Source organism: Arvicanthis niloticus, chromosome 15, assembly GCF_011762505.2.
Source record: "Arvicanthis niloticus isolate mArvNil1 chromosome 15, mArvNil1.pat.X, whole genome shotgun sequence".
Lineage (NCBI taxonomy): Eukaryota > Metazoa > Chordata > Mammalia > Rodentia > Muridae > Arvicanthis > Arvicanthis niloticus.
Window position 1 is genome coordinate 43980330 of NC_047672.1, and position 26647 is coordinate 44006976.

The window sequence follows — 26647 nt, forward strand, 5'->3', positions numbered from 1 at the left end:
TATGAAAAATTATTCTTACTAATGACAACAACCAAAAATAAAGACAAAAGTCCCTTAAGTTGTTTTCCTTTAAAACTACTGCTCTGTTTTGTAGGCATGCGCTCACAGTCTCCTTAGTTCTCTCTTGCTGGCAACTCTTACACTTTTCTTTCTTCTTTCTTCTCTCTTAAACGTTATTACACAATTTTAGCCCTTGGACTGGAACCCAGGACCATGTCCATGCTCTGCATATGATTTGCTAATAAGCCAAGCCACAATCTTCTTTATTCTTAGTTCTTGTGATAACTACAACTAATAAAGTACCCTGGTTCTCAAGATTCTAGGGAAAGTGGTTGAAATTGCTACAGTGGGATTTGCTTATTATAATACTAAATTTGAATGTAACTGGCTGGCCCATAATTCATTTCCTAACAGCTATGTGCTGAATAAATAAATCATCTACCCCTTCCCAAGGCTCAGGGCTCACTGCGGAAGGGGCATGAAGACAGACTGCAGGAAGCAGAGGAGTGAAGGACGACAGTGAAGCAGTGTTTTCCAGACAGGACAGGAAGCAGAAAGAATGAACTCACAGAGCTGTGGCAGCATTCATAAGACTGGTGTGAGATTTAGCCAGGCCAAACCCCAATATGAAAGGCGTAAATGCTAACTCCCACTCCTAGCTAAGAAGCTACTGGCCACTGATGGCTACTGGAAGAAGGCTACCCATCTTCCTGGAGCAGGTCTTATATCATGCACCATAAACACATATATACAGGGTATATATACCATATACTATACACATATACCATATACCACACAGCACACACCATATACCATATACCATATACCATACAAAATACTTCATACACCAGACACCAGATGTCACACGCCACACACCATACAAAATACACCAGACACCAAACGTTATACACCATAAACATACACCATACACCATAAACCATACACCATACACCATAAACCATACACCATACACATACTGGTTGCTCTGAGTGAATTCAGTGGATGGAAAAAAAAAAAAAAAGAACACATGAAATTGGGAGGGAATATTAGGGCAGAGAAATTCTCAAACAATTAAAAATAATTAAAGCAATGAAAATAAAAATACCTTGACATAAAGTTTAAAAATAAAAAAGTAAATTATCTAAAATGGCTGATCTCATTATTGGTTTCCTGTAACAGCCCCAAAGATTGATTAACAAGGATACCTACTGAGATTTTAAAAAATATGCCAGTCACACTAAATTAACAACTTTATGTGTATTATCTCATTTAAATCTTACAGGAAGCTTATGAGGTTATTGTGAAAACTGCTGTTACCTTACAGATAAGGAAAACAGAACACAGAAATGAAGTAAATTGCCCCAGATTGTCCACTCTGTCACTTGGTCAGTTGGGAGCTGACTCTGGCACTCATGGGACCATTTGCTTAGGTCCACTGCTACCAACCCAAGCCGGGATGTCAACTCACATCTCTCATCATCTTCACTGCTTCTCTGGTCCTTCCGAGTCTCCGGGCACACATAGCAAGTCTCCGTTTGATGTAGACCAAGACATTTGTGTCTCGTCCTGAGAAAGGAGAGATAAAACATCAACAGTTAAAAACAATCAATAAAAACCAAGAGCTTAAAGTTGAGCAGCAAGGAAAAAAGGCAGAGGCTCATTGTGTTACCCTTAAAGAAAACCTCCAAGAGAACATCCTGCTCCTTTGGCCTTTCCTACTGCCAAGAGCACAGAGACCCCACTTAGTTAATAATAGAATGTGTGCAGAGTAATGCAAATGCACTTAGATGCCCAAAGGCCAGGACGGTGACTGATTACCTACTCCATGCTTTTGAGGTAAGCATGTGGGTTATTTGATAATAAATAAAATCTCTATCACCCAGGGCTAAGAAAATGAACACACCACCATTGCATGCAGTTTACAAGCAAGAATTCTATATTCTGTAAGTGCGCATGCTTTTGATAAAGATGCAAGGGGTGAATCTCAGGTTGCATCCTGATGAACTATTTTTTTTCCATTCTTGACATTAACTCTGGAGAAGCCTCATCTTGAACTTCTGGTTCATATTATTCTTTCTCTAACACTAGTGACATCATAATCATCTCCAGGTCCCAAAAGCAGTTGGTTTTAGATGGCAATATAACACATTCCAGATATGACAATAGAGCACGCAGCAGAATGAAAAACTACCCTAGTGTGAGAGAAAGCACTGACAAGCTAAACAGCTACAACAATAGTCAGAAAAACGGTCCCTACAAAGTATATTAGCAACTTCTTATCTTAATCTTTTATTTAATTATGTATTTTGGATATGTTTCCAGACCAGTGAGAACATGCATATGCTTAATCCTCAATAAAATTACTGTGTTTGAGAAAAATATGACACACCTGTTATGGATTAAGTACATGTATGATACTCAGCTATTAAAAGATGTTGAGACCAAAGTCTGAACATTTCAAGTTTTAAACAATGAGAACAAGATGTGTGCTGAAAAATTGCCAAGTACCTACAAATTATTTTAAAGATGTGATTATATTTTTGGATAGATTTAGGCAACAGGTTGAAAGGATTTAATTTAGAGAAGAAAAGAAAGAAAATGTCTTAAGTTATAAGTCGAGTAGTTTATGCATTAATTTTCATTTAGTTCACAAAATGGACATTTACTACACATCTTCAAAATACACTGCTCTATTTTTATAATGACAGAGGCCTTAGTGTTACATATACCCACTGCGGAATAAAACTGCAAACCTGTGTAGAGACAGCTTGTGTGGACATACTCCCCACACGTGTCAGCTATCATGTAATGATATTGCTGGCACCTGAGACCAAGAGTCTGCTTCAGTCCCATTCTAGACCAAATCCAAGTTTAATATTAAAATTTAATTATATAATATCAAGTATGAAGGACATACAGCCCTACTTTTCAAACTAAAGGAGAGAGATGAAGTGAGAGAAATTCTACCTAAAAGAAACAACCCACATTTTTGTCAGACCATGAAAACACTTTTCTCCCATAAGAATCACTGGATTTCTGTTTAAATAACCAACCAAGATGAGCCAAAAGCTGAGGGAGCTCTAGGGATTACTTTGTCTTACTCCTTCCTATACTTCCCACAAAGTCCCCCGGGTTCTCAGTTTAGGGTAGCGAAGTAAAGGGTCTTAGCCTTTTAAAAGTTATTTTACAAAAGTATTATTTTAAGAAAACTCCAATAATTAAGAACCCGTGGTTCTTTCTCTCTCAAAGATAATACTGTTTCTTAAATAATAACTAAATGCCGATAGACAATAGACAATAAAAGATTTATTCTAAATTGTCCTTTTTCAATCATGCTTTTTTATCTATGCTATCCAAGACTTAGGGGATATTTTTATGATGCTAAAAACCAGTTTATGTTCAGTTACCAAACTTAGACTTAAAGACATGAGATGGAGAGACAGCTGAGATGAAACCGCTGAAGACAAGAAGCATAAATCAATTCTGGGGAGAAGTTTCTATTAAAAGTTATTGTGGTGGGAGACACATAGAAGGGTTTGGTGGAAGGAAGAGGAATGGAGAAATGATGAAATTAGAAACTCAAAAAGTTGCTTTAAAACTTTTTGCTGTTTGTTTATGGCAATGAAATTCTGTGGGCATAAATAAGCATGGGAAAATAATGGCAACCAAGTTGGCAGTGCACTGCCTTAGCTAACAGAATCCAAGAGAGTCCAGTTCTGAGCTGGACTGAACCTGTGTTCTAATGACCTTTCCCATTCCGATCCCTCAGCCATCACCCTGGGGGAAACCTTACTGTGTTGAGCTTCATACTGGGACCCATGATGTTGTAGCTGCTGAGAGCGCCGGTAACAACCGTCTCCAGCCTTCAGGGCCTGCTTAAAGAGTTTTTCTGCTTCAGCAATAGTTGTTGCTTCTTCTTCAGCCAAGAGAATATAAGCAGTTGCACACCTGTCCATTCAGATATTACAAATTACAAATCCAGGAACACTGCAATAAACGGTGGGAGTTCATGCAGAAGGGCAAGGAGTTACGGCAAACATGCAGCATGGCCAACTGATTCATGCACCTGTTTGTAGCTGTTGACACAGTAATGGTACAAAAGAAACAACTATAGTTTAGCTCGAGTGGTATAATGTGTAATGTTAGGAACATGGGCTCATAAATGACTTGACCCTTTCTTAATGTGTTATCTGGGGCAAGGTATCACTCTACCTCCCTGATGGAGAACATGAGATCTACTTCATGTCTTTGAGAGGGTCCAAGGAGATGTTTTCTGTGGAGTGCTTGGTGTAGCAGTCAGCACTGAGGGTACGTTCAGTGAACATCAGCTAATAATGACGAGTTTAACAGCTACTAGTGAATACCTCTGTTCAACACTTAAAGAATTACATATGTTTCCTGTTGTTTACTTGATACAGACTGTTTTCACTGCAAGAATTTTTTTATAGCATAAAATTCATTAAACCAAGTTTCTGACTGAAAAACAAAGTGCAGCACTGTTTTAAACTCCCAGAACAGTGCTGATTTTCTGCATCAGAGAACACAAGAAAAACCTGGAAAAGTCATTTCTGGAAAACTCAACCTCTGATACAGCCACACAACCTAAGGAGAGTCCAACCTCACACCTCTAAGAACGAGCTGTCATTTGCTGCTGAGTATACAGTAAACACCATGCCAGGCACTAATCATAGCATATCACATAGCCCTCTCAACAACTCTCTGAGGCAGGAAGCCAAAAAGGATATGCAGTTAACTAACCAACACAGGAGGCTTTTAAAGATGCAAACCTTCCAAATCATACAAAGAACAACCCACTGTCAGAGAAAGGGGGAACTGAGAGGGTGATGAGGCCAGAACAGACCACATAAGTGTTAATCTGCACTCATCCCTCCATCTTCTTCACTGTTCCTCTGTGGTCAGTGTCCTATTTCTCTCCATTGGACCACAAGAGAGGAAATAAACAGAAATTAAAACTAAATGTTACTATTTGAAAACTGCAAAGCCAGCTAGGAGAAAGTATGAGCTTTTCAGACAACATTAAGCTTGGGGCCATCTGATCCTTAGTGGGGGGTAGAATCTTACAACTTCTTCATCCCATCCCTCTAATTTCAAGTATGAACCATTGGTGAGACTTCAGCTAAATATGATAAGGTATGGAGAAAATACCCAGAATAAAAGCTAGAAAATCAGTTACTATGGAGGGCAGAATATATGACTTGCAAAAAATAACAATGATGCTAAAACTGTCTCATGATTTACTGAAGGGAGCTACTGGGGTAGGCATCAGAGGAATCACTTAAGGTTTCAGATGCCTACCTAAAAATACCGCTTCAAGGTAATGAACTAAATATTGAGATAATAGTAACTATAGACATAGCTTTAAAGGAATTCACTATAGGATTTCAGCTGGTGGGTGGGGAGCTCAAGAATAGTTAGGACTAGGCTGCTTGCTCTATGTGTTCTTATTTCAAGTAGTAATCTCAGGAGGAGAGGGAAAGTAGCAGCCAAGAAACATGTCTATGTGGAAACTCATGAGTTTTGGGTAGGAACATGCTAAGAGCTTGTGCATGAAAGAGAGAGAGAGAGGAAGCAATAGAACTGCTGATGGTCGGGGTCAGAACAGGGGTCTCAGCTCGGTGGAAGATGGATATGATGCATCTTTGTCACAACACAATACACACACAGAAGCAAGAAGTGTGGTGATGGAGTGTCAACCATCCAGGTATTTGCTATAAGTCTCATTTGGTTAGAAGTAGGGTGCCCAACAGCTTCTTGACTTACTTTGGTAACAATTTTATCTCCCAGATGGTAGAGGAAGCAATTAGGGGAACTTCAACTCTGGACCTAATTCTGACCAAGAAGAAAAAAATAGTCGGTGAAATGAAAACTGATAGGAACGTTCAGCGAGAGTTACTACGTCATTCCAGAGTTCAGGGCAGTCGAAGAGGAGGAGGTAGAGAATTTATACGAAAGAGGCACGACTCAGTGGCATGAGATGTAGTATGGAAAACGGCTCAAGACAACAGAACAACTTCCACATATCCAACTATAATCCAGGAGGCTACAGGGGTGGCACTGCAGTAATCAGCATGACTTCATGAGGATCTGACCCAGGTCATATTCTTAAAGGACATGCAAACAAAATGAAAGATGAGAAGAGGGCTGGGACGAACTGCGAGGAGTGGGATGGTCCATAAGAATGACACAAGGAGAGCTCAAGTAACAAATTAGCAAGGGTTGACCAACATAAATCAATAAAAGGAGAAAACACAAAACTTGCTAAGGAAAACTATCCATCCTCTGTCTGAAATTATGTTTAAGTCCTATGGCTCCCCCTTCCCAATTTCTCCAAAATCACCACAAAAAAATACAAGCCAAAAAAAAAAAGACAATACAACAACATTAAAACAAAGAAGGTTTGTGGTTAATAGCGGTAGATAATAAAGAGAAAAGAAAAGTCTCTCATTGCTTCTTACGCCTGGCTTCTTTATCAAGGAGAATGACTGTCAGACTAAAAAGGAGAGAAGAAATTAAACTCTACAGTGGGTACAGAGATGCAAGACAGCACATCAGTAATGCATTCTAAATGAGCTACTCTTCTGGGAAGGGCAGACCCTAGTAAGCCAACAGACCTTGCAGGCAGGACATGGAACTGCACTCTATGGAGAGTTGTGGAATCACAAAGAATAGAGACTACAAGATGAGAGGACACATGTGGCATACATTTTCAAAACGGGAAAGAAGGCTGACCTCCCAAATGACAGAACAGTGATTCAGAAAGAAACTCCAATGGATTATTAAAGAAATGGTCTCTAAGCACATTAAAAATAATAATAAAATAAAAATAAAGGAAGCAGAAACCACTAGAAGCCAGCTTGAATGGCCGAGAATAAATAACACAGGATTGTGAGCTTCATTTTCCCTAATAGACTTACTATAAATTAAAACTCTCTATACACCTGGCACTCTTAAGATCAAAATGGAGAAATATGGATTGAATCACAGGGTAACTGGGCAGCTGGTAACTGGTTGAATAAAACCAAAGAAATGTGATCCATGAAGACATGAGCTTGCAGGGTAGTCTCTATATGCCAGGCCCAGAGTTTCACTTTGGGTCCTGATCCTTTTCTCAGAAACATCTTTCTCTCTCTCTCTCTCTCTCTCTCTCTCTCTCTCTCTCTCTCTCTCTCTCACACACACACACACACACACACACACACACACACAGCAGGCATATTAAACTTGTAGAGGACAGGAAAGTAAAAAGCATGTCACATGACAGTTGGAAACCACGCAGATTCAGCATTACGGTGACAGGATTTGAAACTCAGTGACTCATTTTTTTTTTTTTTTTTTAATTTCCAAGACCACTCTGGAAAAGATTCAGTAAGCTTCTTGAGAAAAGTCATAAAATAGTTTAACAATGACCACTTGGCAAGGGCCCTATTGAGGTGATTCAAGCAGCAGAAGGGTGGCTAAGCTAAGTGACCTTTAAGGTTTCTGCCAACCCTAGGTTTTAACAACTCCGATCTTAAGAATCTCATTTTTCTGAGCTCTCCAGAAGGATTTCCCAGCCTTCCTTGGTAACCCATAGTATGTTTACCAACAGAAAGGACAGTGCTTCCTCTTTTTGTCATCTTAACATTGACATTTTAGCTTTTCATCACCATTTATCTTTTCTGAGGTTGCTGTTTCTTCCACTAGCTCAAGTTACATCTAGAAGCTGAATGCACAGACGAGCATTCTACATCTAGAAAGGAGAGTCCCTGTGAAAAATGTTCTAGATCTGCCAAGAACTGTACTTAGCTCATGTTCTCATAATATGCCAAGGATATCCCTTGAAGGGTTTAATCTGGGGTCACAGTAAAGGCACTGAACTTTGCTCCAACACGCACGCACGCGCGCACACACACACACACACACACACACAGAGCTATTCTTCATAGAAACAAAACTTTAGAAAGTAATATCCTTGGAAATAGCCCTCATTTCAAATACACAGCATGACAGAAGTATCCCATCAATGGTGGGTGACCGAAAATACTTGGCATAACGTGTATCTTCATTTTAATGGCAAGTCTGTTCCCTACTTACTCATTTATCTCCAAGGCTTCATGAGCTGCAGAAATCCTGGCTTGAGGGTTTCTCTCTCTCCAAGCCTTTTGCATTACTAGTTAGAAAAAAAGGGAATAATTCAAGTCACCCACTACATATAATTGTGATGTCTAGCTGAAGGCAGTAAGCAGTTGGCAGCTTTAATTGTAACATTTTATTACTAAGGAAGTCAACTCATATCCCCAAAGTCACACAAGTATTCTGAATTGCCATTTCACTGATCTTCAGCTGCCAATAACAAACTTTTTGTGTGAGGATTACATTATAGGAATAAATATTATACACTAAAAAGTTAAGAAAATGAGCTCTAATAGAGAATTCATATCTTTTGTTTTTAATAAATACCTGCTGTTAGAAAACATGTTTTCCATACTTTGAAATTTCTATTGTGGTCAGACCATCCTGAATGCACCTGTTCCCATCTGAAGTGACTCTCAGCACCTTGCTCATTCTATAACATATAATTTCTATTTAACATGTTCCAAAACAACTGTTACAAGTGCGGGATATTTGAAAGTTTAAACTATGTAGAGAAAGTGGGCTGCTATAGAATTTTGGTTGACATGGATATTTGTGACTCGATTTCCCTGAAAATCTAGTTTTATTATGTATCAGAGCAGCTTGCGAATATACTGAGAGAAGCTTAGTACCCAGGAATATTAATCATAGAGTGACATATGATATTCTATAATAGCAACAAGGACTTCAAAAATAACAATACTCGTAAATAATTTGATAATTCATATTTTCTTTTGAGATAGGGTTTCTCTGTGGAGCTCTGGCTGTCCTGGAACTCACTCTGTAGACCAGGCTGGCCTCGAACTCAGAATTCTACCTGCCTCTGCCTCCTAAGTGCTGTGATTAAAGGCGGGCACCACCACTGCCCAGTTGATAATTCATATTTTTATAAGTCAGTTTCTTAAACATATGTATAAATTGTTTTTGTAAAGGTACTGTCCTGTCTAGTTTTATGTCAACTTGACATCAGCTAAAGTAATTTGGGAAGAGGAACTCTCAGTTGAGAATGTGTGTCTATAAAATCAGTCAATGCAAGCCTTTGGGGCATTTTCTTAGTACTGACAGGGGTGGATGGTATTAACTCTGGACTGGTGCTCCTAGCTCTCTCTATAAGACAGCAGGCTGAGCAAGCCATGGGGAGGCAAGCAAGTAAGCAGTACTCCTCCAGAGCTTCTGCATCAGCTCCTGCCTGCAGGTCCTGGTCTAGTCTGAGTTCCTGCCTCCGCTGCCTTCAATGGACTATGGTTCAGGATATGTAAACCAAGTAAATAAACCCTTTCTTATCCCCAAATTGCATTAGTTGTGGTGTTTCAATATAATAATGTAATTCTAATTAAGAAAGGATTTTCAGATTCACTTTTGACCCATTTAATAATACAAAACTTACCAACAGCAAAGTAATAAGTGTAAAATGAGTGCTAAACAAGGTCTGCCAGAGAAAGAAAGCACATACGCCCTCCTATAGCCAAAGCCACGTGAGCTTCCAATGACAGTAAACCAATATCTTAAGTCAGTAAAGTAGGGTGGCCATTTATAGTCAATAAATCCCAATTTGAGATACAGTTTCTCTGGGTAGCTCTGGCTGGCCTGGAACTCACTCTAGATCAGGCTGGACTCGAACTCAGGGATCTGCCTGTGTCTGCTTCCTGAGTGCTGGGATTAAAGGTATGTGCCACACCCACTTCCCCCATTCCTCAAATCCCAGCTTCTAATCAGAATGTGATTAAGGAGACCCTTATTCCACCTCACCCTTGAAGTTTAACACTTTGTGTAAGATGTGTGTCTTCAAAACACATAGAGCTTATTTTGATGTTTAAAAATCATGTTCTAGATAACAAGCCTCATTTATATACTGATAATCATTGTGAATAAATTTCATATAAGTATTCTTTATGAATTCTTAGTTTTATTAGTCAATTTAATATTCTATTCATTGTAGAGAGAGAGTATGCATGTGTGTTTGTGAGTGTGTGTGTGTGCGCACGCACACACGCACATAGTCCAAAGGATAACCTCATGTCAGTCCTTCTCTCACTTTTCTTTTTCTTCCTCCCTTGAGACATGCCTCGATCTTGCCACATAGTTTAAGCTGACTGGCCAGCAAGCCCTAGAGATCCACTTGTTTTTGCCTGCTCAGAGATAAGATTTAAAAAATGTGCTACCAAATGTGGGTTTTGTTTCTGTTTACAGGGGTTAAGGAATCAAAATCAGGTCCTCATGCCTACAAGACAAGAACTTTACCCCCTGGTCTATCTCCCTAGCCCTCCTTGTTTTTCTTATACAGCCCAGGTTGGCCTGCAATTTGCTACATAGTCCAAGCTGGTCTTAAACTAGATGTCCTCCAGCAACCGCCTTCTGAGTACTGAGATTACAGATATGTGCCACCAAACAAAGCTATAGAGCAGACATGGTGGAATCAGAACCAAGATTTGGAACAAGCTGAAAAGCTTTCCCACCCTTAAGTATCTGAAGAGTTTTCCATACTTGCATCTGCAGGACGAAGATGGTCAGAATCACAAGTAAAGAATGTCTGGTGGTCCTGGGCAGAGAGGTTCATGTCATAGTATGTCAGAGGCTCTCGTCCTGTGACCCAAGTGTACCTGTCAGGGGCAAATATGATGGACAGACCGTTTTGAGAAAGGAAAAAAACCTATGAAGGAGGAAGATGCAGAGAGATTGAAATGCAAACCACTACTGAGCATTAAAATACCTTTGTTCATGAACACCAAAACATAGTTTTAAAAAAATATTTTGCCCTGAGCTGCAAAGACGGCTCAATGGGAAAGATCACTGAATGCTCTTACAGAGGACTCCCGTTGGATTCCTAGCAACTCCATGACAGCTAACAAGTGTCTGTAACTCCAGTTCTAAGGGGGATCCAATGCTGTCTTCTGGTCTCCCTTGGCATTGCATGCACATGGTACAGAGACACATATGCAGGTAAACCAACCAAACACAAAAAAAAAAAAAAAAAAAAAAAAAAAAAAAAAAAACTCAAAAAAGTTATCTTGTTCTTCCTTCGGGAATTATATAGCACAAAATACACATATTCTCTTGGTTTTGCATTAACATTTTAATAGTCCTCACTAATGGAAAACTTCTCTAATATTACAAATAGATATTTCCCCCATACTATGAATTTCTAATTTGCCTAATTACTTCACTCAATTAAGTTGCAATATAACTTCTCTGGGATCCATATAATAAAGTTACAGAGCCTTCAGAATCCCGGGTCTGTAGGATATATATTGAAAAGAATAAGTGCAACAGAAGGCAGTGAGGTAGCTCAGCAAATGGGCCATCTGCAACCAAGCTTAAAATCTCAAGCTCAAGGTCTAGATCCCACACAATGCAAGGGGAGAATAATCCCCTATATGCAACATACATACACATACATTAATAATTTTTTAAAGAATAAGTACAATAGAAAACAATTGCAACCTATAATTTTATATATTATTCTAAAATATCTATAAAACATAAAAATCAAAACACTTAAAGACTGTATCCGCAAACAGAAGCTGTTGGACGTGGTGACATGCTGTAATCCCAGGCTTCACTTGTGAGGTAAGAGGACCAGGAGCAAAGGGACGCAGCCACAAAGCACGTTCTGGACTATGAAGCCCTGTCTCAAACAGGAGTAAAAAAGAGGACGAGGAGGAAGAAAGAGGAGAAGAGCTGGAAAAGGAGGGAGGATAGGGAAGGGTGAGGGAGAAGAAAGGAGGAGGGAAGAAGGTAACTCACACTATTCGGTGACCCCTAAATGAACCAGCAGCAACACTTGCTGTCTTTGCTCTCTAAGCCGCTCATTCATTTCTCTGAACTGGCAAGACTCACCGATTGTATTCCGCACCCCTAAACAGGTTCAGTGGATTTCGCCATACTTTGCATTCTGTAACAAAGGGGAATATGAAATGATATGTAAGTCCAATTATATTAGGAGCTAATTAATTCAGTAAAACACCCTTCCTGACCATTTGATAAAGAATCTGTGGTTCTCCATCCTTTATGTAGGAAGTTGAAAAACAAAACACAGCCCTGGAGATTAATCAGGCACTTGAGACTTCTCAGGCACTGGGACAGAGAGGAAACATCACCTAATCTCTAGGCTCAAGTTTCCTCATTTTTTAAATGATAGTGCATGCCAATATCAGCTACTGTGTAGCTCTGTGTGGTTGTTCTAAGAGATTTACGCAGATTTTATAAATGAACTTGCAACAATAAAGGTAAAAGGTACATGGACAGATGGGACTACTTTCTGCCGCTCTAGCACACCTCTCTCAATGACATCCTTGAGAAACTATAGCTCTGCATCATATGTAACACCAGGAGCACTAGACTTGGCCCATTAAGGTTGATGGCAAATTTTATTTGGAGATAACTCACTAGATTAATATTGCTTTTCCAGGAAGGGATAAGAAAATTAATGTTACCACAACTGCTGGAAGAAATTCTATGAAAACAAATCATTTTAGAGCATTTTCACTTCTTTTACTTATACTGAAACATATATAGAGCTCTAATGTCACAATGTGAATTACTAAAATTATATCTTCTTGTTATAAGGAACACAGAAACTAGAACCACAGGGCTTTAACTTAGAAAAGTCCATTAATAGGCTTAAGGCCATGTTATATTAAGCATGTGATTAATAAACTACAATTGTTTTCAAACATCCTATGAAGACTTTCTAATACTTTATAATACTAGATCTCTTTGGATAAATACAGTTTTGTTAGAAAATAAAACTCACTTAACCAAAGTCAAAACATCAGTCCTCAAAGGACACACCCACTAATGTGTACAATCACAACTATGGCAGAAATCCAAGAGACCTTAAAGGCCAGATGATGATTCGTTAGGATTCTACAGCAGGCCTGTTCATCCAGCAGCCATCCCTCCACCCATCCCTCCACCCACCCATGCATCCATCTACCCAGTAGTCATTACTTTAACAGTGGAGGAGACATGTAAACCACTGACACTCTGCATGTAATACAATATAAAGTACCATTCTGTATGATCCCTTCAGTTGATTGCTGAAATAGTAAAGCAAGTACATACTTACAAAGGGATGTATGTACATTTTCATGTAAAAGATGAATTTATCTTTAAAGTAAGCCACTATCTCATTTTACATTTACCCAGTTTATAATGGCCCTAAAGTTTAACTTGTCATTTAACTTGTCACTTAATGCAACATGTTTGAATTTTGTCCTTAAGAGAAAACTCAGATTTGATAGTTATCATTTCATATGACACTAACTAGAAAATTATGTTTCTTTTAGTTAATTATTTGTGGTCCAAACAAAAAGCCCATTAGAAGGGTCATGAACACTATGACTCCAGATCTTGGCTTGAAACATTGTGTCAGCCAAGTTTTGTGATTTCTGTCCTTAGGGCTGTTGTAGCTCTAACTCCATCTCCTCCAACTGTTCTTCAATGAGACTCAAGCTTCAGAAATCCTGTGAGGTTTGCACTTAGCATAAAATAACCTTGTGACTTGTGTGAAAGATATTCATGGTAAAACTATGTACAATAAAACATAGGTATTTGAAAAGATAGCTCTTCTCTTACTTAATTTGATTAGAAATACCATTTTAAAAACAATCTGGCAAACATTTTTCCCCAACAAGTAGGTTGTTATAGTGTCCGAGGAAATAAGCACCATTCAAACCCAACTGACAAATTAGAATGAAAATTATCTTCAGTTGAAATTTTAACCCTATAACCCCAGTTTAAGCAAAATATTTCTAAGGAAAAATAACTCCAAAAAGAAATACTGTGTGTACTTCAAATAGTTACCAAGACTCGTACCTAAGAACACTTAACATAGGAATTTCCACAACACAGCCAGCAGGGGGTGCTGCAAACGTTCTAAAATGTTACATTTATCACTTAAAAGAACTAAGGCCTTGTTAACTTGATGTTGCAAAACGGTTCTGTATTAACTTTGAAACTACCCATGAAACTTAGAAATTAAGATGCAATTAGCTGCAGCAGATGTGAAGGGGGTTAAGGCGCCAACAAAGTACAAAGCTATTATCTTCCCAGATTACATTGTTAAAATTGAGCGCCCAGGGCAGGTTATTTTTGCTTAAAGAAATACGCAATATAAAGGTCATCTATATGCGCACATCAAATTTTTGCCTTAAGTGATGTGATTTATCTTGGTGTCCTGTTCTATAATCTTTCCTATGGAAAATTCTTTTAGCATGGCATTGGCTCCAGAGAACACACCCCATAAATATCAGTTGCCTGATGTGGCTTAATATAACATGAACAAATGGTATAAATGGCAGACGTGAAGACTGCAGAGAAACGGACCTCCACAGACGTGAAGACTGCAGAGAAACGGACCTCCACAGACGTGAAGACTGCAGAGAAACGGACCTCCACAGACGTGAAGACTGCAGAGAAACGGACCTCCACAGGGCGAGAGAGCTCACACATAAACTCTCTTTTTGTGTGTCCTCTTGAGGAATGAACTTATTTCAGATCATATTTCAAATTTACTTTTCAAAAAGAACGTTCCATTCTTCATTATCTCCCACAATTTCAGGGCCATTGGGAAGCACTCAAAGTCAACTGGGACTCCATTAGGCACTTGCTCACATCATTAAGAGTCTACTTCTAAGTATGCTCCTAATACAAGCACGCTCTCTGTGTGTGCTTCCGTTTTCAGTGTCCATAATACAGTCTCCACTTAGCGCTCTGATGGAAATGTGACCTCAGCATGTATAAGAGAAGACCAAAACTCAAGGGGAAAGGAACCAGCCACCATTAAAACAACATGACATTTCCAAGTCTACAGAGAACATATACTTCTTTGTCAAAATGAGACAGTTGTTTCTATGTGGGAAACAGAACATAAAACATAATCCATTAAGGATTTCTAAAGCAAGCGCTGAATGTTTAAGCCTCCCTTTTTCAGGTCCCATTAAAAGCTTCCATCACTACCATCAGCACTTGGTACCTTTGACCCATTTACTGTGCTGGATGCTTTTATGTCTTCTTGACACAAGCTACAGTCGTCTGAGAGGAGGGAACCTCCACTGAGAACATTCCCTCAGAAGACAAGCCTGGAGGGCATCTTCTTAATGAGTGACTGATCTGGGCAGCCCCAGTCCTTTGAGGGGACTCACCTGGTTCTCAGTGCTGAGTTTACAGGCTCCAGCCTCTTCGCAACAGCAGAAATAGCAACTTGTATCATAGTTATAAGCTTAGCTTTCATTGATCCTTTCTATGAGGAGGTTGAAGCTTATCATCTACATCCCTTACATAAATCAGTGAGTTGTATATCTTACACCCTTTCCTCCAGGATCACAGTAAATAAGGTTGAGAACTGATGTCTAGAATCATCTGATAACCTACAATAGGCAAAAATCATCACATTTCAACATCCTATAATTTCATTAATTAAATTGTGCAGTGGATGAACAGATCTCAAAAATTCCTCTCTGGAAGTATCAGTTATTTCAAAACAATACTTCCAAAGTGTCTAAAGTTTTCACCGAACATATGATTATTATTATTATTAGATTAACCCCAAGTAAATCAGTTGTTAATGGGATTTTGACTTGTACAGTTACTAGTTCTGATACTTTAGAAATGAATACCTAATCTTCTATATCACACTGATCAATTTTAGGCAATTATTGGAAGTACTCCCTTTTTAAAAAAAATAATTAAGCCGTAACTACTTCATAGCTTTTCAAAACAACTATTTTTGAGAAAAAGTAATAATATAACATCTGACTGCTGTGCTGGGCCTGCTGGCTGCAAAGAATACCATAACACAACTGTCTCCAAGCTGGGCTGCAGGGCCTTTAGCTATCTGAGCTTTAACCAACTTAACGAAGACACAGCCTCGAGCAGAGACCTTCTCTCCAGATTTGTGTCTGTCAGGACAGAACCCCAAGGACAGAAAACACCTAAAGAACTGCCAGTAAGCCACGTGGGTGGTAGACACTGAGAGGGAGAGGCCTGTTCAAACCGCCATGCTGCTCGGAGTTGACGATCCTAGGCCCACCACACGGAGCGCCAGAATATGAACGCGAACCTCCGGCCGCTGTGTGTTTGTCCCTCCAGAGGAGCCAGCCTGGCGGGACACCATGATCCCACAGAGCAGAGGAGGGATGGGACCTTACTGCTGAACCACAGGCCCATACTAGCAGTGGAGGCTGACCAGAAACCAGACAGGGCCCAGCACCAGCCAGGAGGTGAACCCCTCGGAGGGACGCAGCCACCTGCAGCACCACAGCAGATGCAGGACTGGTTTGGCCTGACCTTGCTTACAACCTCTGGCTAGTCGGAGCCGCTCCGCACTGGTCCCGGGCGCCGAGGAGGGCTGCGTGGGCGCCATTTTCCACCTCAGCACAGGTGCAGTTCTTCACAGGCCCGCCCAGTTTCTCTAACAGGGCTGTCTCCGTAAGTCTTCTCGATTTTTTTTTTTTATCCGTACCTAACAGTTGGTTTCATTTCAGTTTGGATGTCAGTATTTCAGCGGAGGTAAAATGATTCACTTTTATATTTGAGTAAATCCGCAGGGATCTGATACCTTCTGTGCTTCAATGTGCTTCAAGCTCCCGGCTGCCTTAAGCATCAGTCCCTTATGCTTGTCCCTTGCTCTCACATCCCCCCTCTCTGGGACGTGGGCTGTTTGTTGCTTATGGACCTCAGGTCCAAAGACTTTATGGTTTTGTGGCATTTTGTAGGCGTCATAGTTTAGAGTAAGCAAACTGCTCATGTAAGGAAAAAGTAATTTTAAAGAGAAAAAATGGTAAAGGAAACATGGGTAGCCTTCATTCAACAAATTTTGTTATTATAAATTCTTGCACAGAATTTTAAAAAAGGATTAGTAAGTGTGAATTTTAAAATCATTTTTATTGGTTTGCTTTATTCAAAATAGTACCAGTTTTGTTGAAGAAACGATGAGATGGCTAAATCTTTTAATTCACATGTCATACATTTCTAGCTGGCCTTTGCTGACTTAATCAACTCCACCAAATAATGTATTAACCCTGAAATAAGTTCTAAGTAAATGTGTGTTCACTAGAATGAATCCATTCCAGACTTCTCCACTATATAAATAGACATTTCTTCTGTACTAGACTATACATTTTAATAGCAAATGATTTTGAAAAGATGGCTAGGAAATCATTTTCAGGCCATGCATTAAATTTTGGCATGTAAATATATAGTTTACCATCACTGAGACTATTAATAAGCAATCCCAAAGGCCCCTAATACATAAAAATGTTTAATTTCGCAAAGGGAAACATCTGAACTGAAAGCTCTGAAAAGCCTGGGTGTAAAAGAGTCACGTAGCCATATCTCCCAAATCTACTCATAAAGTCAGTTTATCTGGGAGGTACTCCTACATAAAAAGCTGTCCTCTGACCGAATTTCCGCATGGCCTCATTTAATTTCCAGAACACTCTGTGAAGTTGTTGTGACTACTATTCTCATGTTTTCAGATCAAGACACTAAGGATTATTTAGGAAAGTTAAATGACAAGCCTCAGATCACTGACTGGGAAAGTCATAGAACTACGACTAGCAGCTTGACCTGTCAATCACGGCCGCCCAGCTGCTTTTGAAGACATTTAATGTCAGGTCACAAATCATGTCCTGCATTTTGTTACAGACGATTAATACCATTGTTATTAATGTTTTCCAGGCAAGGTCCCACTCCATAGGTTAAACTGACCTTAGAATTTTCAACTTCCCTGACTTTGCCTAGCTAACACTGACATTATAGGTGTGAGCCAATAATAAGTCTTTTAGTTGATAATAATTATATTAACTTTAGCTTTATAGACCTTACAGAGGGTCTGGGGCAGTGACTTAAAATATCCAATTAGTCCTTAAGAACTTGTATCCATAAGGTGGTGTACCTGTAATATCCAAAACTCGGGAGGGGAAACTGAAGGATTCAGAGTTTGAGGTCACCCTGAGCTACAGAGGACAAGACACTGTCCAGGAAGAGGAAGAACATTCTCTGTATTATTACAGAGAAAAATACCTAGGTTGTCAGTCATGAGACTTGTTTCCTGTACCTCAGCTTTCTCAAGCTTAAAATGGACATAATAATAGTTCTCTGCTTAATGGAGTTATTATAAAAATTAAATATGGTGATATCACTTAAAACTGACAGCAAATACTAAAAGTGTTAAATATGATGAGAACTACATGGACTTCTTTAGGGAGAACTGTCTAATTGTGAGAGTTGCCATCTACTATGGTTTTAGGATTTTTTTTTTTTTTTTACTTTTCCCATTTGTTATTTCCAGTGTGTCTTTGTTAATCCTGTTTATTAAATCAGTGCTTGAACTGCCCAAATGATCCAATAAGCATTAATTTAGAATGAAGAATATATATTTATACAGCATAATTATAATTAATTAGAAATTTGAATTTTATAATCATCTAGAATTTGAAATATGTTATGAAAATTATTAATTATCCAAATGAGATGACTTGGATAGGAAGCCAGATGGCTGTGTCTGGACTGTGTGGAGACCCAGTTCTCCTAGGGCTGCTGAAGTGTCTCAGAGCAGCTGAGCTTGACTTTGGCATCTCTGCTTATAAGATGGAGCAACTTGCACTTTTCCCAATATCTATCTGGCAAAAGACAAATGCTGCAAACCTTGTCTTTATGGTATTTTATTTGACAACAAGAATAAATTATCAAAAAAATGTTCTCCTAAAGCCAAATTCTAGGTCTCAGTGGGTTGTGAGAATCCCCTCTCTCAGGGAGAAGTTGGCTACATTTTAAACCTTGTGCATCACCAACTCATAAAGTGCACTGAATTAAGAAATGGCAGTGAGCTTTGTGGTGATGTGGCAAAATACATCAACAGAGTTTATCAGAAACCATACATTTGGAAGAAACATAGCAGTTTAGTTCCCAAATAAAATAAAATGAAACAAGAATGTCCACACACATGACCTTTGGCCAAACAAGCTGAAGTTTGGCTAAAGTAAGAAACTATGTAATCAACCACACTTCTCCACTGAGCCACAAGTAAGAAGCACAGAACAATTTGAGCAAGTCTGCATTCCACCCACTTTAGACAAGAGGAGCTTCAGAATGCACTCACGGTCTGCCCTGCTTCCTCATTCCTCCCAAACCACCATGAGGTGGGGGTGACTACCAGATTTTAGTTAAGACAAATAATACGTTAAGGTCTCTAATGAGTCTTCACTTGGACCAATAGTTATAAGTAATGTTTTTATCTTATCTTTAATTTTGTCAATAATTTTATTTTCCAAACAATGCCATTAAACCTTCTTTGTTTAAGTTCATGGGACTTTATTTGCTAAGTTATATTTCATGTAAAATTCAATGAAGATGTCTATGCATTTTAGGAAAATCAACAAACTCTACCTTCAGTTATGCATTCAATGCCTTTTTTTATTAGTTTAAAGGGAATATGAATTTTAATGCAAATCCATCTATTTTAAGGAAATACATGAAGTATTTTCAGGTCTGCACCTTTTTCCCTGTAAGCTAATACAGGCTATAAACAGAAAGTGATTAATAGTAGAGAGAATTGCAGATAATGTATTTTGTAGTACTTTATTTATTTAGAAATAAAAATCATCCAGGCATGATGGCCTCTTGTCATATAAATAAATCCAGCATTTCAGAGGATGAGAAAGAAGGATTATAGTGACTTAGAGGCTATCCTTGGCTACATAGTGAATTTTAAGAAAGCCTAGTAAGACTCTCAAACAAACATACACACACACACACACACACACAAAACAATCAGCACAAGAAAATATACAGCAATGTTAATCGCATGATTTCTGATATTTCCATACCTACTTACATGTTTGTCACACTGAATTAGCCAAATATTAGCAGTATAGATGTCAAGAAGAAAGTCTATTCATACCTAAGTATACTTATACAAAGTAATTTCCATTTTCTAAAGGTAACTATTAAAACATTGTTGTAAAATCATATCATACATGCTATATCTGTTATGCAGTAAGTTAACAAAAAGAGGACAGAGTCGTGAACAGAGTCAGTAATAATAATCAAGTTTAATCTTAGCCAGGTAAAACTTGAGAATTCCCATGGCTGTCAGTTTCTAATGTATTTTTATCTTTTTTTCTGTTTTGTTTGTTCTGATTTTGAGACTTGGTCTCATACTGTCTAGACTAGTAGCTGTGAATACATGGACACATCATGAACTCATCTGATGCTTTGGTCTTTGCCTCCCAAGTATCTGGGGCTAAAAAGATATACTTAGATGAATATATTGTTTAAAAGGACATAGATTCTTCCTTGCAAATGATAACATCAAAATCCACATAATAAATCATATATATACTCAGAAAAGTGTATGATCTAGCAGGAGTGCAATTATACAAGCCTGGTAATTTGAATTTGATCCATCCCTAGAACCCACTCAAGGTGGAAGGAGAGTTCTGAACACAGAGTTGTCCTCTGACTTTCACACATAGGCTGTGCACATATCCTTCACCCCAATATCACATGCATGATAATAAATTAAAAATAACGTTAATATGGAGAACATGGACTTTTCATTGCATTAAAAAATGTCAAGAGCTTTAAGCTGGGTAAGGAGAAAGGAGAGCTTTCATGAGACTATAAATGTAAGCATTTTAAAGAATACCTTTAAAGGGCATGCTTTCTGTCATCTGCTAATTTTCTGCACCATGCAAGTATACAGAAATTGGAGTCAGTCAACAATACAGGTAATCTCTGGAAGCTTCATAGTAGACATATGTGACAGCAATGATCTGCCCCTCCTTGTGTGAGAATGACTAAATGATCACATTCCTCATTAGAACAACGAGCCACAAGTCTTTGCATTTCTGGTTAATGCAGTGTTCTGCTGAGCTTGGGCCTCCTTTTCTTTTCACAATGTAGATACATTTACAAGGTCCCAAACAATTGTGTTACCTGCATGGTGCCAATTCTCACATGTGTACCATTAGAATGAGGTGAGCACACACTAGCAGCTTCCCATACTATTCACTTTCAGCTGGAAAAGCACGGGCTAAAATGCCATGACTCAACATCAGGAACAAATGTTCCTTGTTGCCGACAGTCTGGCTAAGAAGATAGAAAATGTGACTGAGTTATAGAAAAAAAAGCAAAAACAAACACTAACCTATCTCCTGAAGAAGATACTCCAATGGAGATGAGGACATTTTTTAGTTCATAAGAACCAGTAGAAACCAAGTTCATAAGTACTTAAGAATTTACTGTTAGTGAAGGAATAGATTCTTTCCTCTTGTTTCAACTCATCTGCTTATTGACTTTCAAAGATACAGAAGCTGGTTGTGCAGTACACTACAGATGCTATTAAAAACACCGCCACCAGTCACTACTTGATGTTGTTGCTAAAGGAAAAACTATCAAAGATCAAAAAACATAGAGATGATTAGTATGTCTATTAGAAAAGGCATTGATTTTGGAGTGACACAGGAACAAGAGAAACATTTGTAGGTCAGGTCCTAAGAAACATGGCAGGTACAAGCAGGGAAAGTAAACTGTGACAGAGCAGACCGGGATAAAAGCAGCTTGTGCTGTGTTGAGGAACCTGAACGAATGTGCCTGTCCATCAGTGGACAGGACAAGTCAGGCCTTTAAAACAGACAAGCATCGAGATCAGATGTAGTTAGACTCAACATGCAGCCATCGTGGAGGAAAACGCACTTGATGACTGCTCTGAACTCTATGCTGTATATACTATGTCTCAAAGCTAATGCCGTTGACACTTGTTAGGTTAACGCTAATGGGAACAAAAGGAAAGTTAGCAGCATAAACATTTCCTGTCCCTGGGAAGCTTGTGTGCTACTTCTCTGCAACTGCTTCCTTAACTCCCTGGAAGTTTAACATAATTCTTCTCTGAAAAGTAATCTTTTAAAACAGTTTTGCTGTGTTAATTTCAGAAAAATTTTGTAAGAGACGTTCCATACCTGAGACACTTTGCCTGTTGGAATCTGAGTCCCCATTACTGGAGTTAGAATTATTGGAAGAGTTGTTGTCAACCCCTCCCAGAAGGGGGCGCAAGTGGCTTACTGAGACTTGTTCAATGAAGGACGTTCCATACTTTCGAAAATACCACCATTCAAATATCTAGAACAGAAAAATAATGTGTGTTTATGACCTCAGTTTCTACTTGTAATTTCAGGACACATTCCCTTAATATATGTTTACTGTTTCTGTTCACCTTTGAAAACGTTTAAATTGGTCTAACTGTAATAAATTTCAGTAAGTAAACACCAATATTGTTTAGTTAAAATGGTTTTTCTCTGAAGAGTGGTTTTTTAAAATAATCAATAAATATAGCAATAGATAAAAGAATATTAAGGTGTATTCCAAATTATTTTTCTTCAAGTTAATATCATAGTCAAATAATAAAAACATCTTAGCTGAAAGGCAAATCTAGAAATATATATGAATACCAGTTTTCCCAAAATATATCTTAAGAAATGTTAAATAGTTCTTGACATTTTATATCTTTGTAAAATCATACCCATAATTTTAAGTAATTTTAAATAAGATTTTTAAGTGAAAAATATTTTAACTGTAAAAGTAAGACTTATTTCAAGAAATGAGACAAACAAAAGAATGGGGGCAGTGAGACCTAGTGCATGCTGCTTGAGGGACTGAGGCAGGAGGATCACTGGAGCACAGGAGTTAAAAGCCAACCTGAGGAACATGGTGATATCTAGTCTTAGAAAGGAAAACATAAAAATTAGTGGTCATGTTATACATGGATGGCACTCAGGTCCTGAAACTTACCAGCCCCCTTCCTGCTAAGGGCAGCACAACAAGAATTTTCTGTGTATTGCCAGTGTTTCTTTCCCCAAAGCTTACTGATTATTATGTCCTCTCAATTCCAAAAGAGAACAGGAATAACTTTCCTTAATACAAGTATGACTAGCTGAAGGCAGAGCTCCCTGAGCCTGGGAAAGTCAGCACCTCCCCATGTGCACAGCCACTGTGCCCACCTCCCCATGTGCACAGCCACTGTGCCCACCTCCCCATGTGCACAGCCACTGTGCCCACCTCCCCATGTGCACAGCCACTGTGCCCACCTCCCCATGTGCACAGCCACTGTGCCCACCTCCCCATGTGCACAGCCACTTTGCCCACCTCCCCATGTGCACAGCCACTTTGCCCACCTCCCCATGGCCACCTCCAGAGCCGTTGCTTCCTACCACCATTCCATATTGCTCTACCCATCCTTTTCTCCCTACCTCATGTAATTACAATTTGTTCTTCCCTAGTCATACACCATGCAAGAGAAGGGATTTACAAATAGCTACTGGCAAAACAAGGTGCCCTAGGCCTTAATTGCAGCCCTCATTCAGGAGGCTGAGGTAAGCGAGTCATGAGTTCAAGAACAGTGAGACCCTAACTCAAACAAGCAAAAGGCCAAGTATGGTGACTCATATTTATAATTTCAGTGATAAATAGAGAGGCTGGGCCAAGAGGACTGCCAAGAGTCCCAGGACAGCTTGGCTACAGAGAGGAAAAAATAAAACAAAACAACAGAGAACAGAATAACTACATGCCCAGGTCTCAAAGGATAGTGGTACTATTCTTTATCATATAAAATCTACAATCAACATAGAATTATTTAACTTTATGTCCTTGATTATTTCATAAGAAAGTTTCATTATATGCACTGGAATGGACATTGGGCTATTATTTAAAAACCGATAATTTCCTCTCTTATTTTCTGCTCTATTAAAACAATAGGAAGGGCATCTGTGAATTTAAGAAGGAAATTATCAGCCAAACCTAACATTCCCACTCATATGTGGGATACCTTGATTTAATTACAGTGAATTACTTCTAACATTGCAATGTTTAAGGAGAATATAGTTTGAAAGTTACATGGATATGGAAGGAAGGGAAATGTTGGGGAGCATGAGGGCCCTCGTGCCCACAGATCTCCAGGGAAACCAGGAATGTTAAGCATATTGTCCTCGAAAGGGAAAGGATGTAAAAACCTGTTTTCCCTCCAGAAAGCTGGAAATGGAGGTGATTAACATCCTGGTGACCTGTGTTTTTTGGAGGGACAGGCCATATCCAGTTCCCAGGAATGGAGGTGACTAGTAGTGTAAATGACCCTAATATTATCTGCATATCCAGGGGCTCTCCCAAACTCCTAAAACCCAAATGACTTCTGTGATATCTGTATGACCTAGACCATGCCAGATCCTTCCCTAGGCCCTTAGCTAATAATACAGAAAGTCTATCTTGAGAACGCATCTTCTTAGAAGAAATGGCATGCTACTTAAGTTGAGTTTCAATGTAATTATGCCTCTTTTGGTATCAGGGAATATATTATACCAGGAAACGTTTTTCCAAATTGCACTGTGTTTAAATATGCTGGCAATAAACCACCTGGCATCTGACTCTCTAGAAGCTGATCTAGCCCGATGAAGTCAAGCTCAACCAAGTTTTCTTTCTCACTGCTTCACAGATCTTCTCGATGCTAGCTGTGACACCTGAAGGGACCTCCATAGGTGAACATACAGATTATGGATCTATAAAGATGTCTATAGCGCCAGTGAGTTATTTGATTTATTTGGACACTAGTACCATCAACTGTATATGAAGTGGAAATCACATTTATCTTCAAGGGTCCTCAATTTTCCTACCAGCTCAGTGTAAAGCGCCTACTTCAATGTCTGATCTACCGTTAGTTCTCAAAAGTGTTAACAAAGTTACTATTTATTATGTTAATGGCTTGTCTATCACACTGTTTAAGGATGGCACCCACCCCTGGGTTCTACACTGCTTGTCCTTTTGTAGCATTTTCCTCTAAAATGAAACATTTCTTTTTAGAGAGAAGATAGTTAAGACATAGGATGTTCTAATCAAACAATTGGTGAAACATTACATCCTCCAGGCAAGCTCACTGAAACTCGGGAAGTAAATTCACTCAGGAAGGACCAGCTTCACTAGGCTCCTCATTCCTTATGCCTATATCAACAATAACAGTTACTGAGAGACACTGTCAGACCAGCCAGCTGCCGGGAAAGGACACTCTCTAATCGGTCAAGCTGCCTGCAAGTCATGTAGTGTGCTCCAGGTATCCAGCTTTTGTGAGGCAAACCCATACTCCTTTAAGTAACTATAGAAAGCTCATTATTTTAGCAAGCTTGAGTTAGGTAGCTTCCTTATCTATCTGTCATCGGTTCCATATCTGGGGTGAGTACATGTTTATTCACATTTCCCTAGGAATAGTGTTATCCAACATGGCCCCACAGTTTAGCTTAGTGTAGCATCTTCCTTATCACTAGGATGTTTATAGGAAACATAGTGACAAGGTACTGCTCGGCTACAGTCCTGAGCAGTCAACAAAGCTCTCAAGACGTCAGCAAAAGCTCTCTGCCTCAGTGATTACAAGAGAAGGGCTCCCAAGAACCGTTAAGCATTTGTTACAGAACTGACAGTATTTCTTAATCATTGACAATGAAGTTTTATTCTGCTTTCTCCTGGGTTGTGCTATTAGAACACCTACTATGCCATAGTCTCATTCTATCACATAGCACCAATATTCCTAGCCACCCATGAGTCATATCCCAGGGTCACAACAATCATGACTCTGCACTGAAAGTCCATGCATCAGACCTCAGTATCCATGACATGCTAGTATTCATCACATACACTAAACCTTGAGATTTCAGATACCACAGAGCAACACTAAAATGGACCTTGAAGAACAATGTAGGGGATCCACTTATGATGAGGAACAAAGACTATTCATCAAGATGCAGTGACCTGACCTGACATAAATTACAAAGTTAATTAAGTACCAGCTCTCTCTGCTACTTTCTTACTTAAGCCTCTTTAATGAACAAACAAATAACATAACAATACTTCAGTTAAACTAGACCAGACACACAGGCAGTCCTTCATTTCCCTCTAAGTGTCCTCTGACAATCTCTCTCTGTAGAGTGAAAAATTATAAAGGCCATTTTATGAAATATGTGTAGATTTTTCGCCTTACAGAACTCGGAACTGAAAATAAGATTTCAGGCCTTCACATTCCAGGTAAAGGACACTTGCTGGATTACATTCCCCAAGCCTCGCCCAAGGCAGGAAGGCATTCCTGACTACTGATAAAGATGCTACCACCTAGGTGGGGCCATAGCCCTATAGCTGGAAAAAGTAAAGATAGTAATCTGAAATGGCAGAATAGGACACAATAGCATGGTGAAAACCACATTTTTGAGAAGAATGAGTGTGCAGAGTGATCTCACATGACTCTAGATCATTTGGGCTAGATTTTCTGAAATGTTCCACTGTTCTTGGTTACCCCTCCCTTGGTCTTCCCAGTGCTATGTTCAAAATTTGTAAAACAACCAATCATGTGTACGCACGCGAAAATGCCTTCCTCCCCCCCACCCCATGCTATAAAAGACCCTTTAACCCACCACACGGGGCCAAAAACCCTGCTCTTGGAGCTAAAGAGATTGTCGTTTTTGACCGCCGGCTCCTCCCC

At 39.1% G+C, this 26647-nt stretch overlaps 1 protein-coding gene across 3 annotated transcripts in view; it reads right to left on the reverse strand.

The window, feature by feature from the left end:
• Nucleotides 1-26647, reverse strand: part of St7 (suppression of tumorigenicity 7) — a 252673-nt gene that overhangs the window by 85377 nt on the left and 140649 nt on the right. For 2 of the 3 annotated variants that reach the window (XM_034519092.2, XM_034519094.2), the window contains exons 3-9: nt 22098-22257; nt 11971-12025; nt 10618-10733; nt 8095-8170; nt 5782-5850; nt 3794-3948; nt 1469-1566 (exon numbers count right to left, since the gene is read on the reverse strand). In XM_034519092.2, the coding sequence (XP_034374983.1) occupies nt 1469-1566; nt 3794-3948; nt 5782-5850; nt 8095-8170; nt 10618-10733; nt 11971-12025; nt 22098-22257 (729 nt within the window). The remainder of the gene's footprint in view (nt 1-1468; nt 1567-3793; nt 3949-5781; nt 5851-8094; nt 8171-10617; nt 10734-11970; nt 12026-22097; nt 22258-26647) is intronic. The other variant, XM_034519093.2, reaches the window with a different exon arrangement.